Consider the following 16,447-nt stretch of genomic DNA (forward strand, 5'->3'; position numbering starts at 1 on the left):
TTTTTTTTCTTCTCAAGAACAAACTATAAATTACAAATAAATTATTAAAAGCATTGCTTTTATTTTAATGCTTTTATTTTTTAACAAAATTGCCCTGCCATTTTAAAGAGTGCACCTTCAAACTCACTTGAAAGACTGTGTCCCTTTTTGATAAAATGCTTTTGTAAACATAAATTGTATTGATAAAGTGTTAACATAACTTTCATTAAATACTTTATTTTGCAAAAGGTGCCTTTAGTTTGCAAAAAGTATTTTATATCCCTGAAGATTATGTAAACTAAATTAAACATCTGCATGCATTTCATAGTAAACATGACATGCTAGTAGATGTACAGGTCATTAGGTGTGTGCTTGCTATCTATTTAACACATTTTTGGACGGGAAGACGAGCCTGTCTCCTACCTCTGGATGAGCACAACCCTGGGGTCGAACATTTTCAGCATGTGGATGAACCTCCAGCTTTTCCACTGTACATACTTGCACCATATGTTTAGCGATATGCAACACGTGACTGCATCCGTAAAGACTCTCCACCAGGTTTCTTCTCATACGGGACCCAGTGATTGAATGATTCCGCTAATGTTGGCTACTTTTTAGCGGGTATTTGTGGGCTGCCGCGGTCTTGTGAATCTCGTAGTGAACAACGAGTATTGTTGTCTGTTGTCCCACAGTGAGACAGGCATCTTTTTGTTTGAGATGCTGAAATAATTGGGTCGGTCTGCTGTCTTTAGTTGCAACAGCCTTGAAACAAACTTTGCAGCGGGCCGTCGCTTGTTCGAGGTCCGACGCCACAAAACCAAGCTACTAACAAGACAGTGCCGTTTTAGGAATGATCTCTTGGCTCGCTGCATGTTGTGTTTGTTTCTCTGTGGAAAGTCAATGCGGTAGAGGGCGGAGCCCACTCTGAACTACGGGAGCCCATGAGGAGCGGCGGCGGAGCAAATTAAAGAGAAAATCGATTGAATTTTTTTTTTTTCTAAATCGTCCTAAACCACAAACTCAAATTAATCACTTTTGCAGATTTATCGCCCAGCCCTAGTGTAGAGATTCATAGCCAGATTGCACATGACAAACTTCTAATCGTGTATTCAAGATCTAATAGTGTCATTATTTGTAGTCCTGAAAGCCTCCACAGTGTGTGAACAGCACCCAGTGAGATTTACAGCTTCTGGCTGTTGTTTGGAGCCTTGCCAGTTTTGTGATGTTTTACACCACTGGCTGCCACAGTTGACAGTGCACAGAAGACAGCTCCTTTAATATACTGGCTGCCTGCCCACTATAATAATTCTTACAAAGAAGCTACTCTCACTGTTTCCTGGGTAAATATAGCTTAAAGAGACTTATCCATCATTGGATGTTTGCCTTTTTTCCCCTCTCGTATGTGTTCTTTTTATCAAGATGGAGGAAGGAAAACTCAGAGGAGATAATTGTCGTTATGCCTCTGTGGATGGAAACAGGTTTTTCACAGGGATGAATGTTGTCTATTCTGTAGAATGTCTCTTACGTTTGAAAGCATCTGTTGTTATATACAACTGGCAGAATATAAGTCATCATGTCTTTCTCTTTTCTGTCTCTCCCTTTGCCTCTATGCCTTTCTCCCCCTTTCAAATCACATTAATTGCACTTTATTGACATGACAGGAATCAAACCTATACAGCCAACGCTGTAAAACATATCGACCCACATGCCGTATCATAGCCTTTATTAGACAACTGTCCCTCTCTATCTCTCTGTCTGTGTCTCTACCAGCTGTGGCTTCATGCTTAGAATAGCAATGTATCTGTAGTGTAACATTACATTTAACTTCCCTTATGTGGAGGGTACATATCTTAACACTTGATATGAATTGGTCCGTTGTGAGAGTGGTGGCTCTGCCTGTACTAAAGATAGCAAATTCCATACACTCAAGGCTTTTTTACCTTTTATGTCCCTGGCCATGCATTAAAAATAAAACAAACATGCCCCAGGCTGCAGCAGGGTCCTGACAATATGCTGCCCCGATGTATGCACATATAAACCAAACAGTCAGGGGGCTGCCTGACATAAAGTAAACTCTTAGCATGTGGAGTCCAGACACTTGTCTCCTCTGTCAGTGTCTCTATGTCCCGTGTGAATGAAGGGTTCGGGCTGTTCTCCATTGATTGTTCCTTAAACCATGCTACATTTTTAAAACTTGTTGGCAAACATAAATTACTTTTGCATTTAGATGAATTACCTGATGGATAATCCTCCTCTCTAAAAAGAAAAAAAAATGTACATCATACAGAGTATAAAAAGTGGTGGGGCCCTAACTCTAGAGCATGTTATGTGGGAATTCATCAAGAATGAATCAAGAATCCTCTTGACATGCTTTAGTTTAGAAAGAGTTGTCCAGACTGGATCATTTATTAATTGCTTTGGCGTTTCAGTCTCTTACGAACAGTAGTGCCAGTAACGTAAATGAATGTACTTCAGTTGAACTGGGGAAATGGTCAGAGGTGCAGAGAGTGAGATATAGGCCTGGTTGGGTCTCATCTGGTGTGTAGATACGGTGGTTGGAAGGAAGGTGTGGGTGGGTGGGTGGCAGGGGTGCGGGTGCTCTGAAAGGACTCAGACACTGCCATGAGGCCAGGGGCTGTTTGTGTTGGCTGACACCTTCCTTACAGCCGTAATCCAGTCTTTCTCCAGCTGGCTGGCTACTACCCCCCCCCCCCCCCTCCTTTTTTTCTTTCTTTCCTTCCTTCCCTCTTTCCTTCCTTCCTTCTGTCCTTCCTCCCTTCCCTACTAAAGGCAGCAACAACTGTCTCTCGCTCTTTTCTTTTTTCTCTTTCTCGCACTGTTTTTTTTTTTATTTACCTCTGCCTTTTTCTGTTTGTCTTATGCTCTAATAGCTATGCACTCCTATCAGTAGAGTCCAAAAAGCAGAAGAATTCTACAGTATGATATTTAAATTGATCATCAGAATTCAAGCAACCAAAGAACATGAGATGACGTGGTGTTTCCCTTCCTCGCTCTCCTTCTCCCCCTCTCTTTTCACTGTAGATGGTGTTGAAACCTCACACCAGCCAATGCTCATTCAGTAAAAAATTCATTTCCTGTGTGTTGTCTGCTGGAAGGCTGTCACTCTGTCACTTAATTATTTAAAAAATGCCCATCATGTGAAGTCGGTGATATGTAATTTACCACTACTGGCGTCAGGGGTACCCAATTGATTTATTATAGAGGCCCTTTAATGTGAACAGCTGTTTCCTACTAAAAATAGGTCAGGGGTCAGATAAAGTGACCTTGTTCCTTTTTTTTGTCCACACATTGAGATAGGCTGCTGTGCTCTGATGTGGGGTGGGAAATGTTAATGTTTGATTCAGATGGGCAGTCTGTCTAGGTCTGTCTGTTTAGCTCAATGCGCAGTACAAGTCGAGTTACAAATTGTGTTTTGATAAAATGCGTCAAGCCTCTGAAGGGACAGCTAAAGGCCTTTTACTCAGTTACATATGGTACTGTATAACTGAGTTTGCATGAGTGTGTTTTATGATTCTGTTGATGTCAATTGAGAGTTTTATACTTCCTTCATGGGAATTCTGTAAATGGTTTTACCATCATCACTGGCGTGATGTTCAAACATATCGATATAGATTAACAGCATGAAATGATATCAGACTCTCCAAACACGTTATCTCTAAAAGGTCTGTATTTGTCGAAACCTTTTCCCCTCCGTCTGACTCCATCTGTGTTCCTTATCATTTGAAGTCTAGCCGTTTGAAGACTAACCGTGCGGCGCATGTGTTCACTGTGGAAGTTGGAGGAAGGACTTAGGGAGTGGTTCAGGGGCCCTCAGCCACGGCACTTCCCACCAGAGCGACCTCTGACCCCTGGTGCCATTAATCACTAGGCTCCTGATGGCCCTGTCCCTGGGGGAAAATCAGTCCGGGGCAAAGGATGATGGGAGGTGAAGCCTGCAGCCAATTACAGACTGGCTAAGAGCAGCCGAGTGGACAAATCAGAGCTTTACAGAGAGGTGAAATACTCAGTAGTTGTCTACTTGAGGCCTGCTTGGCACCAGTGAACACCGTGAAGTGTATGGGATCATAGCAGATCACGATGTCTCAAATAGATAATAAAGTTGAAAAGGCAGAATAGAGCGCACATTAAGGAGACTGTGAGGCTGCTGTGATCAAAAGACATGTTTTGGACTGGTCTAATTAAGCCTGTTAGAGCCAAATGTCTCCAGGGTTGAAAACCGAACAGATGTTGAACACCAAAGGCAGGCGGCACGTTGATTCGCCCAAATTAGGGAACTCCCTGGCTAACTGGCCAAGTGTTGCTAATGTGATTTTTGGTCAGTTGCGGCATCATGAAAGGCACATTCCCAGTGCTTTCATATGGGGTTGGTCCAAGTCGAAATGTGAAACCTGCCTGGTGTCAAATGTTGACTAATTAATGCTGTTTTAGGTTTCGAAACCACCTCTGGTTTACTTAAGATGTATAGATAGCTCTTTGGTTTACTCATACACACGCAACACTCCAATCTGTTATTTGGATGGCCCTGTTTGGTTATGGTGCCCTTTTGATTACTCCTGTGTAAATAGATCTGATCTGACAGCAGATACTGATAAAGGTGTGAATAAACGCCTAGGCATGAATTAAAGCCCAACTAACTGCTGGCCTGTCACTATGGGCTCAGTGCTGTTGTGTCTCATTTGTTGTGCTCTCATTGTTCACGTCCGGGCCAGTATGAAAACGTGGCTTCCTGCTGACCTGCAGTTTAATTCACACATCGATAACCCCTGGCTGATCTCTGACCCCTCTAGTTGTACTAATTGTTTGATGCAGGATTGATGTCCAACGCTGCATTAAATAACTGACGAAGTGCTGGCAGAGAAGCATTCCTGCTGCTTTGATCCGCTGCGTGGTCTGGAAATGTCGCTACTGCCCGGTGATGTAGTGGAAGGTCTGCCATAAACATTTAGTCCATTATTCCTCCTCAGAGGAAAATGTGCCTTCTATTCAGTCTGATAGGAATGTAAAAAAAAAAACAAAACAAAACATTTTGTTCTCTAAAAATGTGCAATTTCTTCAACAGATGTCTGTTATTGTAATTATTATATTGGTTGTAATCTATAGACGCCTTTTTTTGTATTTGTCTATGTGCAATTAATGGGATTGCAGCTGTTTATGAAAAGCTGTATCAAACATGTCTAACATTATGTCCAATTTGACCTATTGTTAAAGTAAAAAATACTATGAATGTGTGTTTTGATGGTGAATAGCTGATTTTACTTATTTTATTAAATGGGAGTAGATACATGATGCTTTTACAGACATTGGATAATTAAAAATGATTAAAATAATTGTTGCTCTCCTCTCCTGTCACTATAGCTAATCCGAATTATCTGTCAAGGCGCTCCAGGCATCTTGGCAAGGACCCTCTCGTTTTGCTAATTGTTAATTGGCTCTGGAGATAAGATGGCTATTTTCTCAGAACAGAATATTCTGAAGCTTAAACAAGCTGAACAAAATTAACCACACACAGGTTTGCTGTGCTGTTGCTGTTTCTTATTTTTCAGGGTGAGATGAGATCTTACAGGTTTATTTAGTGGGTTGTACTTTTACTTCCAAGCTTATGCTATTTGCTGTGCTATTTTCTACATTGATTCCTTAATTAGGTGCACCATACCTTCTAATACATTTATATTCATTATTATGATTTAAAATGTATTAACTAACAATCAGAGATTGTTGATTGATCAAAAACGATGTTGTTACAGATGAAAATGACTTATATAAAATATGGTTGCCTGTTGAAGGTCTGTGTTTGAATGTGTAGACCGCTGCAGTATTCTCTTTTGCTTGCAACCCATAATAACCATACTCGCGTCCCTTTGTTTCACTGTTGCAACATAGAAGAATGAGGAGTGGTGGCAAACAATGATTGGTCAATGTCACAGCCTCATCAGGTTTCTCACCCACCATATAGAAAACCACTGCTCCATAATGGCGTGTTTTAACAGATTACAATTCTCTCCCACCTTATCCAAACAGTCTTATGTTTGCTATGCTTCAAGACAAACTCAAAGAGTCATTTTTAGTGAACACTAAAGTCAAAAAAGCCTAAACTATGAAAACCAGTAATAAGTAGTCAGAGCCGTAGCAGTCTGACGATGCTAGCACACCTCCCTGATCTCCACACTTATGCAGGTCCATGTGTTCACCTAGGCCCCTCGCACATGGCTTTAAGACATGTTGCTAACTTAAGAAAATGAATCAGGGCTAATCTTCATGGCCTGATCACACTGCTATTTTACAAAGTCATTAATGAGTCTGATTCCAGGTTAAGAGCAGCCTGTGGAGGGGCTGAAGGATTGCCTGGCATTAGCTGTGAGGACAAATCTGTACAACTCCCCTGCACTGGGCCCGACAGCACTAACAGCAGAGGGGTGTGGATTTACTTAGTACAATCCTCTAAATAAGCTTCATTATACTGCCTATCCAGGAGCCCCCCACCCACCGCTGCCCATGGATTAGCAGGTCGTCACAATCCCCAGTCCCCTCCTCCCGCTCCATGCTCACACTGTTGCACATTGCACTTTTTGATTCTGTTGCATCCCTTCTCGTTGCCTCCCCCCACACACGCTCCCTGCAAGCTTCAGTGCAGATAAGCTGTTGACAAGATTAATGCATCTGTATCAAAAGTCTGGAGCAGCTTTGCTTGTGTTGTTTGTGAATCCCCTTTTCCAGGTCAAGCCAGATTGCCTTAACTGGGCTAATGTGTTTTCAAGCCAAATTTAACATGCATGCTGCCAACAGTCAACTCTTAGATCTGTACCTAAGGGTCACAAAATGGCCCTCAGAACTGGTTGGTGGTAAAAATAATGCATAATGCAGAATTGTCGTTTTCACCATAGCAGTGTAGGTGTTAGTGTGTCTCTGCAGGGATGCACATGCGAGTAAGTGTAGGGAATATGGCTTCCATTCCCATTAGGGTTTGTTAAAAATACATGCTCGTGTGATACACAAATGCACTCTGAAATAATCCACCATTCAGTGTGCATCACTGAGCTAATCTGACTCGGATTGATGATTTGTGCTCTATTGATTTAATTTATGGTTTCCTCTCCTCCATAGGAACCCCAGTCAACCGTATCCCCATCATGGCCAAGCAGGTTCTGGATCTTTACATGCTCTACAAGCTGGTGACAGAGAAGGGAGGCCTGGTGGAGGTTATCAACAAGAAGATCTGGAGAGAAATCACAAAGGGACTTAACCTGCCTACCTCCATCACCAGTGCAGCTTTCACCCTGCGCACACAGTAAGTCTTTCTATCTGTGACATAAAATCACCAGCTGAATTCTTTTCATTGGCACTAGCAGCTATAAATGCACTGTTAGCACCCAGATATCGAGTCTGTCTGTTGTTAATCTTATGTACACTGTTTTAATTTGCTTGAACTAAACAAAGAATCCAAGTGTGTGACTTCTCAACGAGAAACAAACACCTCCGTTATGCCATAAATACACATGTGTGAATGTGATGTTAGCGTGTGAGTGTGTGTGTGTGTTCATATGAGCACGGATGTCAATATTAAACTGAGCCTGTGTGTTTATACACACGCAATTTTGTTTCCCCCACTAGGCCACCTTCCCTCTTCACATTCAATCCCTCCAGCCATTACATCACACATAGAGTTCATTGATTCCCATAGATTTATTGACGTGATTTGGGTGAGAGTTCACAATGGCTAAGGTGGGGTTTGACTGACAGCTTGTACACTGAGCCTCGACTAAAAACTCTCCCGCTCTCTTGATGGAAAGCCTTCAGTACATGTCACACCTCTCCATACTGTCCACTAGCAGGGTGCCCTAATGAACCTTTATGTATTTTTAATGTTGTGTTTCATTGCTCCGCTAACTCTATCTAATGGACACTGCTCTTAGCTTCTCATTGATCCTCGGTGCTTCTTTTCCACCATTATGCAGTCACCACACACAGTACTGTATGTTCTTGTGGGATGGAAAAAATCCCAAGCTGTGACTGTGCATACTTGTAGAGCCCCTGTGATCATCCAAGTGTACTCAGCATGCACAATTGTCATTTTGGCCATGAGTATGCATCTGACCAGGTGTCAAACAGGATTCTAACATGTGTGAATGTTCATGAAGGACCAGGGCAGAATCACTGTGACAAAATGCTGGGGATCAAAACAAAGAACGGTCTTCACAGTGATGTGTTTTTTCTATCCAACATCCAACTAGACACCAAACTGAAAACTGAAACTGGTATTAAACTCAAATATAGTGCAGTCACAAATTAATCAATATCACAGCTCAGTTGCAGACTGTAAAATAGAGTCATAAATGCATCTTAAGGGAAATACTGTGAATACAGATCCTGTCCTCTCATTACACCTTCATTAAAAATGCAGTGACAATAAACAAAATGATCAGCAGGAAACAGCATTTTAAATCACCTAGTTCACTTAAAATAAAACAACCTTGGTTTAAGTTTATGACTGGTTTAGGGAGAAATCTGTATAGTATATTTGCTGACTGCAAAGCCGGGTTTTACAGCTGTACTTTACTGCAGTGCATTTTGAGGCGTTGATTCCCTACCTCAGTAGTATTTTGAATGTTTATTCAGACACTGTTCAACTAGAAAAACATTCTAAAAGGGAGAGATTATCATTCTTGGATTAAAACTCACAGCTTGCATAATGTGCTTTTGTAGTATATTAAAGTTGATATTCTTAAGTCTTTGCAGTTTTTAAGCCAAAACATCGTAACGAGCAGGCATTAGGTAGATTGACAAAATCTTTTTGAGGCTGCCAATATTTGCTTTGTTAATGTTTCTGTGGTGATCTGATGTATTGTCTTCTGTATGTGTGTTTTCCTCTTAAGGTACATGAAATACCTGTACCCATATGAGTGCGAGAGGAAAGGCCTCAGCTCCCCAGGTGAGCTTCAGGCCGCCATTGATAGTAACCGACGTGAGGGTCGTCGTCCGAGCTACAGCAGCAGCCTCTTCCGTTTCTCTCCCTCTCCCAGCACAGCTCCCCACATCCTCTCACCTCCTAAGATGCACCTCTCAGCTCTGGGGGCAGGGGCCTCAGGGGCCCTCAATGGTCTACAGGCTTCACCAGGACCCTCTCTGAAGAAAGGTAGGAACCAGACATGTGAACATAATCAGACGAATGTTAACCTTTATACAAAACGTATGTTTATATCTAATGAAACCATTCACTTGAAAATACGGAAACCTCATTACTGACACAATTCTTACGCCACTTACTGAGACATGCGCTCTGAGAATGATCACATAGTTTCATGGCAGCATAGAAAGAAGACTCATATTTATTCCACAAGAAGATATGTGGGAAATGTAAGTTTACAGCATGTCCTAAAAAAAGCCTACCTGCCAGTTAACAGGCTGTTTTCAGATATACATGTGTGCAACTATGAAGAGTCATAAAGGGTGCTTCTGGGGAACAGAAAGAGCACATCAGAAACCTTTCTAGAGGGGGTTATATTAAACTGGGTAAATGTTTACTTCAGAGAATGTCGCCTCTCTTTACTGGTTGGATTGAACTGGAGCATTCCAGTTATGGATGTGCTGAGACATGTGGAAATGGTGGTGGTATTTATAGGGAAACACTGCCCTCTGTTGCAATTAAGGAAAACAACATCTAGTCAGTGGATAAACACAAACAAGGTTGTAATTTTCATGATTTAGGAAGCCATTTTCATATCAGGGTTTGAGTTTCACATCCTCAGAGAAACAATTTGTGGTTCAGGACAGAACATTTAGACAAATACTTTGCTTTTACATTTGTGCTTTAAGTTCTCGCAGCCAGTCATGTTCCTTCCCTGCACTGTATCTCGCTATCAGTGTGGGTGTGCGCTTTTGTTGCGTTTCTGTGTGTGCTTGCGCGTGCGTGTGCATGTGTGTAGTCCATCCAGGTGTTTGAGAGTCATGTGTAAACCAGTTTAGCCTGGGGCTGCTGAGAGCGTTCATCTTTACCACTGATTAATAACATGGTTCCCACGCTGGGGGGGGCACTTTATGAACTTTGAAGCCTCCTTCAATGATGGCGGTCCACATCAGTCGGATCCTGTTGATAACTGTCATTAGCCTGCTGTCTTATCTGGTGTCACCTTGACTTGGCTGGAATGTGACTCTGCTGTGGACCCCCGATAGTATCCACGGTTTGACTTGTGTAAAACACACTGTATTTCACTTACCTGTCACATACTTTATGTGGGATGTAGGACGGCTCGTGGTTTGACTGACTCACTCCCTATTGAAGTGCATCTGCTTTGCATGCCCATAACCAGCTCTGATTTGTTTTTGTTTTTAAATCATAGTTTCATCATCGCCTTAATAGAGAATGGTTTCATTTTATCAGACAGAATAACAAGTAGAGAGTCCTTTATAACTTTAATCCCTTGGAGTCACTTATTTTGTATAAAATAAACAAAGCATTGCCTTGGAGTTAATTTCATTAAATTTGATGAAACATATGACATTAGAATAATCAGTCAGGAAAATGGCAGCTCACACACAGAAAACCACTCTGAAGTCCACATCTCTCTCTTTCAGATGATCTGACCCCCTCCATCATGGCTGCAAGACCCTCCATGGCGCTAGCCCTGGGTCAGCAGCAGGTTGCAGGTTTTGCAAGAGCCGCCACGCTAGAGCAGTTGAGGGAAAAGCTAGAGACTGGTGTTGGAGAGGGTCCAGAGAGGAAGATGGCCCGCCTGGCAGAAGAGCAGCAGCGTCTGATGCAGCAGGCTTTCCAACACAACCTGCTGGCCATGGCTTCCCAAATGCCCATGAACCTGCGACTGGGAGCCCCCACTATTACCACCAGAGGTCAGTGCTGCCAGTCTGAATACTGTCAGCATCATGTCCAGATTCTTCTAATTCAGTGTTTCTGCTCAGTCAAAAGAGGAACTTGGTACTAGGCAAGTTGTACTTCACAAGGTTGGCCACATTGGTTCGTCACATCATTTATTTATGATTTTTTTCCACAAACATCAGTTAAAATGTGTTAAAGTAACAGTCAGAGTAACCTCTAGACAAAACAAGAAGACCTTCCATGACAAAGTTAAAAAACATTTTACAAATCTTTCGAAATTATACACAGATACAAAATAAAGATTAAAAAAATTATTGCAGAAGTATTTAGTTCTTTGAAATAATTGTATTTAGTTGATTTCAAACTGGTAGAATTTTGGCTGCTATTTTAAGCCCACCACATCAAAATGTGTCGATGTTGAGATTTTGATGGGAAGTATGGCGCATGAATACAGAGGAATAAATACATTAGTAATAATCTTAATTAAATAATTATGATTAATAATAATCATAAAATTGCACTGAAGGGAGCTACAGTGTGTTTGCCATTTTACATGAATATGCCTCAAAATCCTCAATGTCCTTATTATTGTGTTCCTTCAGAGGAGAAGCAGCAGGACATGTCTCTTAGCATCTCAACCAATGGAAATGCCAGCATCACTGTCTCAGTGGAGGTCAACGGCACAATCTACTCAGGTTTGTATGGGGGTGTGGTTATTAAATGATTCTTGATAATAAAATGATGTGCTCAATACTTTGAATCCATCAGTTCAGGATGATGCTGATTTCTGAGCGAACATTTTTGTACAATTGTTGGATTTACGCCTCCACCACATTGTGATTTCTTTAAATCCGATCATTAAGTTCACTCCATTACCTAAGCAGGTAACCTTGACTCTTGTAGTGATAAAGATGTCTCCTGTGTTCCCACAGGAACCCTGTTTGCCCAGAAGTCTGGAGGGGCTCCGGGGCCTGCTGTGTCGGCTGCTGCTGCTGCTTCAGCCTCCCCTGCTGGAACCAGCACTAGCTTTGGCTTCTCTGCACCCCTGGCTCAGACCCTCAGCCCCACGTCCTCTTCTTCCTCCAAGGGTCCTGGCTCGGCTGAGCCGACCCCCAGTGGGTCTCCCTAACTCAGGCTGCCCTTTGTACCTGTTCCCCAGGCCTTTCTTCCACCGGGAGGCCCAGCAAGAAGATACAGTACAATGAGAAACCGATAAGAATAACAAACTGTTGCACAACAAATACCTCATCAACCCTGTCAACCTCTTGGCTGTCCAATCATGAACACAGAGCCCAAGAATATTGTATGACAAGACGTGCCCAAATGCACAGCTATGCATTATATTCAACGTACAAACACGCACACACACCACACTACAAACACTCACAGATAAACACAAACTACACTCGCATACAATTGTTCATCCTAATGTACATGCTAAACACAATCAGCTCAGCCAAAACCCACTGACAGGTGTAGTCACAACTGAACTTGAAAAGTTTTATCTTAGGACATTTTGTTTGCTTGTTGCCATTTTGTTGTCTTTTTGATTTTGTGTTTTTAGAATGATTTTATTTTTAGTTTTTCTCTTTTTACATACCTCAAATCAAGTAACCTGCAGTGGTGTCTTTACCTCAGGAGCTGTAGTATATTTAACCTGAATCAACTTTATTTTTGTATTCTTTTTGACCTAGTTGCAATCAGGGGAAGTCGGGTAACTCTGACCAGTTGGGACCTCATGTACAGAGCACCTGCCTCAGTGACAGGCCTCCAACCCAGGCCGCTCAGGTTTCATTGACACGCTGTAGACTCTCGCTGAACTCAAACCAGCGAATGATCAGATGCTGTAGATCAGCACATCATACAATCATAAGAATATGTCAAGTTCACTAGAATGGTTGGAGGGTAAATGATGTACGGAAACCTCCAAGATACAGACTTGATTTCACCTAACTTTAAACCCTCACTGGCAATGCACAGGATTTCTATGTCCTCCTGAAATTCAACTTATTGCAGGTCTGCACAAGCTGTCTTTAAACATGTAACGCACAAAGTCGGGGGAACAGCAACTCTTAACTCACAGCAGGCCTTGCAGACCCTGAGCTCATTTCTTCACCTCAGCTCCTGTCTATGTTACAGAGAAATAGTACAGAATTCGATTTGACTTTGTTGTCCCCCCCGTTTTGTTTGTGCATCCTTCCTCCAGCTGCAGCTGAAGTGCTGCAAGTCGATCTGACGGTGTCATCATCAGTGCGTAGTTCTCGTACCTCATACTGGCCTCTCTGCTCTGGAGGGCGTCTCTCTCAGGAAACAATGTGACAACTGCAAGGAATCACTGTTAATTTAAAGAAGAAGGAAAAAAAGGATTCATACCTGAAGAATGCACAAGTCAACATGACTGTTCAACAATACCTCATCAGACTCTCTCAAAAGGAGAGCTACACTACATACCTCACACGGCTGAGAAGCCATCCAGACTTGACGCCTCAACCCGAGATGGAAATTCTGACTGAACTAAAACCGACACGCTGCTGGTGGTTTTTGGGGACAAACAGAACTGGGATGGGCTTGCTATCTCTCCTCCTGTATTTACTTGTAGAACTTGTTTTTATGCTTGCTTTTGTTTGTTTTTTATTTTTCTTCTTTAATTGGGGAGGGGGGGTGTTCTCTGAGAAGAACGATATATCTACATTTATTTCAGGGAAGAGAACAAGAATAGTTAGTTCCTCACTGACACACGTAGATTCTTTGGATTGTTGACATGTTTTAAGGTCGCAGCAGTCAAAAAATTGTCATAACAAACGACCATGTTAACCTTAAAATTGACTGCAAACACCTGAATCACAGTCACCACGTTTTCTCTAATGACAGCGGCGAAATGATATGCATGTGTACAATCATGTGACCAGTGTTTGACCACCCTAATCTTCTTGCTCACGTTAGCCTCTGGTTATTGCACAGCTAGATACCAAAGACTAGCCAGGTCGCTTCCCTTGATTGATCCCTGATACAATCCTGCCCACACCTGCTGTGGTGCACAGCAAGGCAGTTCAAAGACTGCGCAAAAATGTTGAAATCTCAATGAATCTGATTTTGAGGTTTTCTCCTAAAGCAAGTGAAAATATCTTGAGATGAGGTGAATTCCCTTGTTTCACATTTTATGGCATGAATATTGGAAAGTCACAATGGAAATAAGTCCATATAAAACTGGATTTAAATCTGATGACATGTTATGTACAGATGGACTTTTTTGTTGGCAGATATTTAAGTCTTGATCTCCAGAACAGTAGCCCCAAGATGCTGTGACTTTCCTGAGCTGTGTTCCTATTGTAAACTTTTACACTTATGAGCTCTTGGGGTGGTCTGCTAAACACCCACTTCCTGATAATCCAGAAAACAGCTGGACTATCCCTCCAAATGTAAAAGGTATTTTCCTCTGTTTAAATTGAATTTCTAGCATTTGAAATACTGCAAAGGATGAAAATGAATTTTCTAGCTTTATCTGTGTTGAATGTGAGGCATTTTAACTGTTTAGAAACCTCTATAAGCCCAGTGTGATCTGAGGTGGGCAGCCTTGTTGCTTTTATTAGACTGTAATTTAGCCATTACGTGTCGGGTTTTGCAGACGTTTTGCAGTGTAGATCATAGTTGAGGCTTGGAGGGCTTAGAGGGCGGTCCCAATGAGTCCTTTTGGTGTACCCTTCAGAACCCTGTATGACACACAACTGTATTTTATAAAGGTGAGAACTGTAGACGCTGCCTTAAAGTAGTTGCTGGTGAGATCTGGCCAGTGCAGTTTTGACCACTCGGCTGGCTGGGAAAATGTCTTTCTCTTCGAGCTTAATCCTTCGGAGAGTAATCACTTTTAATTTTGATAAGCAATTCAATCAGCCTTTAGACAGCAGTTGTCATTTATGCTGTGGCGTTAACAACTGACTTTTACTATTTATTTGTGTTAATTTTTTTTTCCTGGTGGACCTTGTATGTAGTAACTGTTGAGCTTAATCATGTAGGCAATGTTACGAAAACATTTTCTTGTTTCCAAGTCCAAACTTTCTGTTTCATCTGCTGAGTCGAAGCAATGACTGTTTGTTTGATAGTGTAGCTTCACTGCCTTTGTGTGTGAGTGTGTGCGTGTGTGCAAGCAGGTTCAGCATAAATGGTATGTGGCTGCAGTTCTACCATAGAATCCCATCTACATACCCTTGCAATACCATTAAGAATACAGCAGGTGGCACCACTTCACATTTATGATAACACAGGACTACTCATAAGAGCGGACATTTTTAAAAATCTTTACTTAAATGTGGAAGCTTCTCCACCAGAAGCTTCCCATTTTGTAACCTGGGAACTGTGGACCTCTGCTGTCGAAGGCTGATCGTTGTTTGGCGTGTTGAGGGTTGGTCCATCACCTCTCATTTCTGGGCTTTGAACCCGCAACCCTCCAGTGTCCTCTAGCTTCTTGCCACCTGACTTGCTGCATGGGTGAGTATATATGAGGTGTTGTGCCTGTAAGCAAGTGTGTGCGTGTGTGTCTGTGTGTGTGTTTTAGAGACCGCTCCTACCTCGTCATACAACAATACCTCAGGGCAGTGGGCTGCAGTCACTGTTGTGTCGGACATTGAAGCTGCATTGAGGGACGAGTACTGACGAAAGCTGTGGTCACTTGGCTGAATGCTACTTTGGTTTTGGTGTTGCATTTTTCGTATTGTTGTCGTCAGTAACTGCAGGCTAGGTCTCGTCACTCAGGAAGCTGTGAAGTTGGGAGTCTGCAGAACCGTTTGTCTCTCGGATGATTTTGGAGTTAATTCAGTTTTAAATTGTTTAAAAAAAAATTTAACCTGATCTGTGTAAAAACAGGCGCATATGCAAGTGGTTATCGAATACCTCATTTATCAATTTTATGTTGTTTTTGGCTTGTACAATGCTCCGTATATTAATTCAACTGTGGGGTTTGTGCATATTTTTGTACTGTTATTATTATTATTATTATTATGGACATGATAATAATGATATTACTGATATTATAGTTTTCTCTTTGATTAAAGCAAACAAAAAATAGGACAAAACCCATGAATGCTTGTAAAAACTGGTTTGTGCTGATTGTATTTAAGAGGAGCACTTTTCCAAAGTGGTTTTCACACATTCAGTTTTGTTCATATTAGTAATATAAAGATATGGTTCTCAGGGCTTTAAACTTGTATGTCATGATAAAGTTTTACTTTATATCTTATTTTCATGAGTATGTGTTTTTTTTTTTTTCCATCCTTGAACATTCATGGGGCGGCTGTTAGCACCAGATGGTGTATTCAGATGTGTGACCCCCACCCATTTACTCTTATCTTTTGGGGGTTTTTTTTTTCTTCCTTTGCTGCAACATGAAGATTAGAAGCAGAGAATGTTTCACAACCTCAAAAGTGTAGTTCCAGCAACGTGATGTTAATAAATTAACACTCTTTTCAAAAACTCCATAGGCAGGCTTCAGTGTCACAGCTTCAGCAGGTGTCAAAGAACAAAAAATACCACCTCCAGGCGTGATGAGTGAAGTCTATTCATTTGGAGTTTCCACAGGCACAGTGCCCCAGGCTTTTTATGAGTCATTATAGCTTTGGGAAGTGC

At 41.8% G+C, this 16,447-nt stretch overlaps 1 protein-coding gene across 3 annotated transcripts in view; it reads left to right on the forward strand.

The window, feature by feature from the left end:
* LOC119017742 (AT-rich interactive domain-containing protein 3B-like) overlaps positions 1–16,061 on the forward strand; it is a 54,563-nt gene extending 38,502 nt beyond the window's left edge. For all 3 annotated transcript variants that reach the window (XM_037094685.1, XM_037094688.1, XM_037094687.1), the window contains exons 5-9: positions 7,102–7,285; positions 8,871–9,130; positions 10,570–10,842; positions 11,431–11,523; positions 11,761–16,061. In XM_037094685.1, the coding sequence (XP_036950580.1) occupies positions 7,102–7,285; positions 8,871–9,130; positions 10,570–10,842; positions 11,431–11,523; positions 11,761–11,957 (1,007 nt within the window). In that variant the 3' untranslated portion in view covers positions 11,958–16,061. The remainder of the gene's footprint in view (positions 1–7,101; positions 7,286–8,870; positions 9,131–10,569; positions 10,843–11,430; positions 11,524–11,760) is intronic.
* The last annotated feature ends 386 nt before the right edge of the window (positions 16,062–16,447 follow it).

The sequence above is a fragment of the Acanthopagrus latus genome, chromosome 4 (assembly GCF_904848185.1).
Source record: "Acanthopagrus latus isolate v.2019 chromosome 4, fAcaLat1.1, whole genome shotgun sequence".
NCBI classification, from domain to species: domain Eukaryota; kingdom Metazoa; phylum Chordata; class Actinopteri; order Spariformes; family Sparidae; genus Acanthopagrus; species Acanthopagrus latus.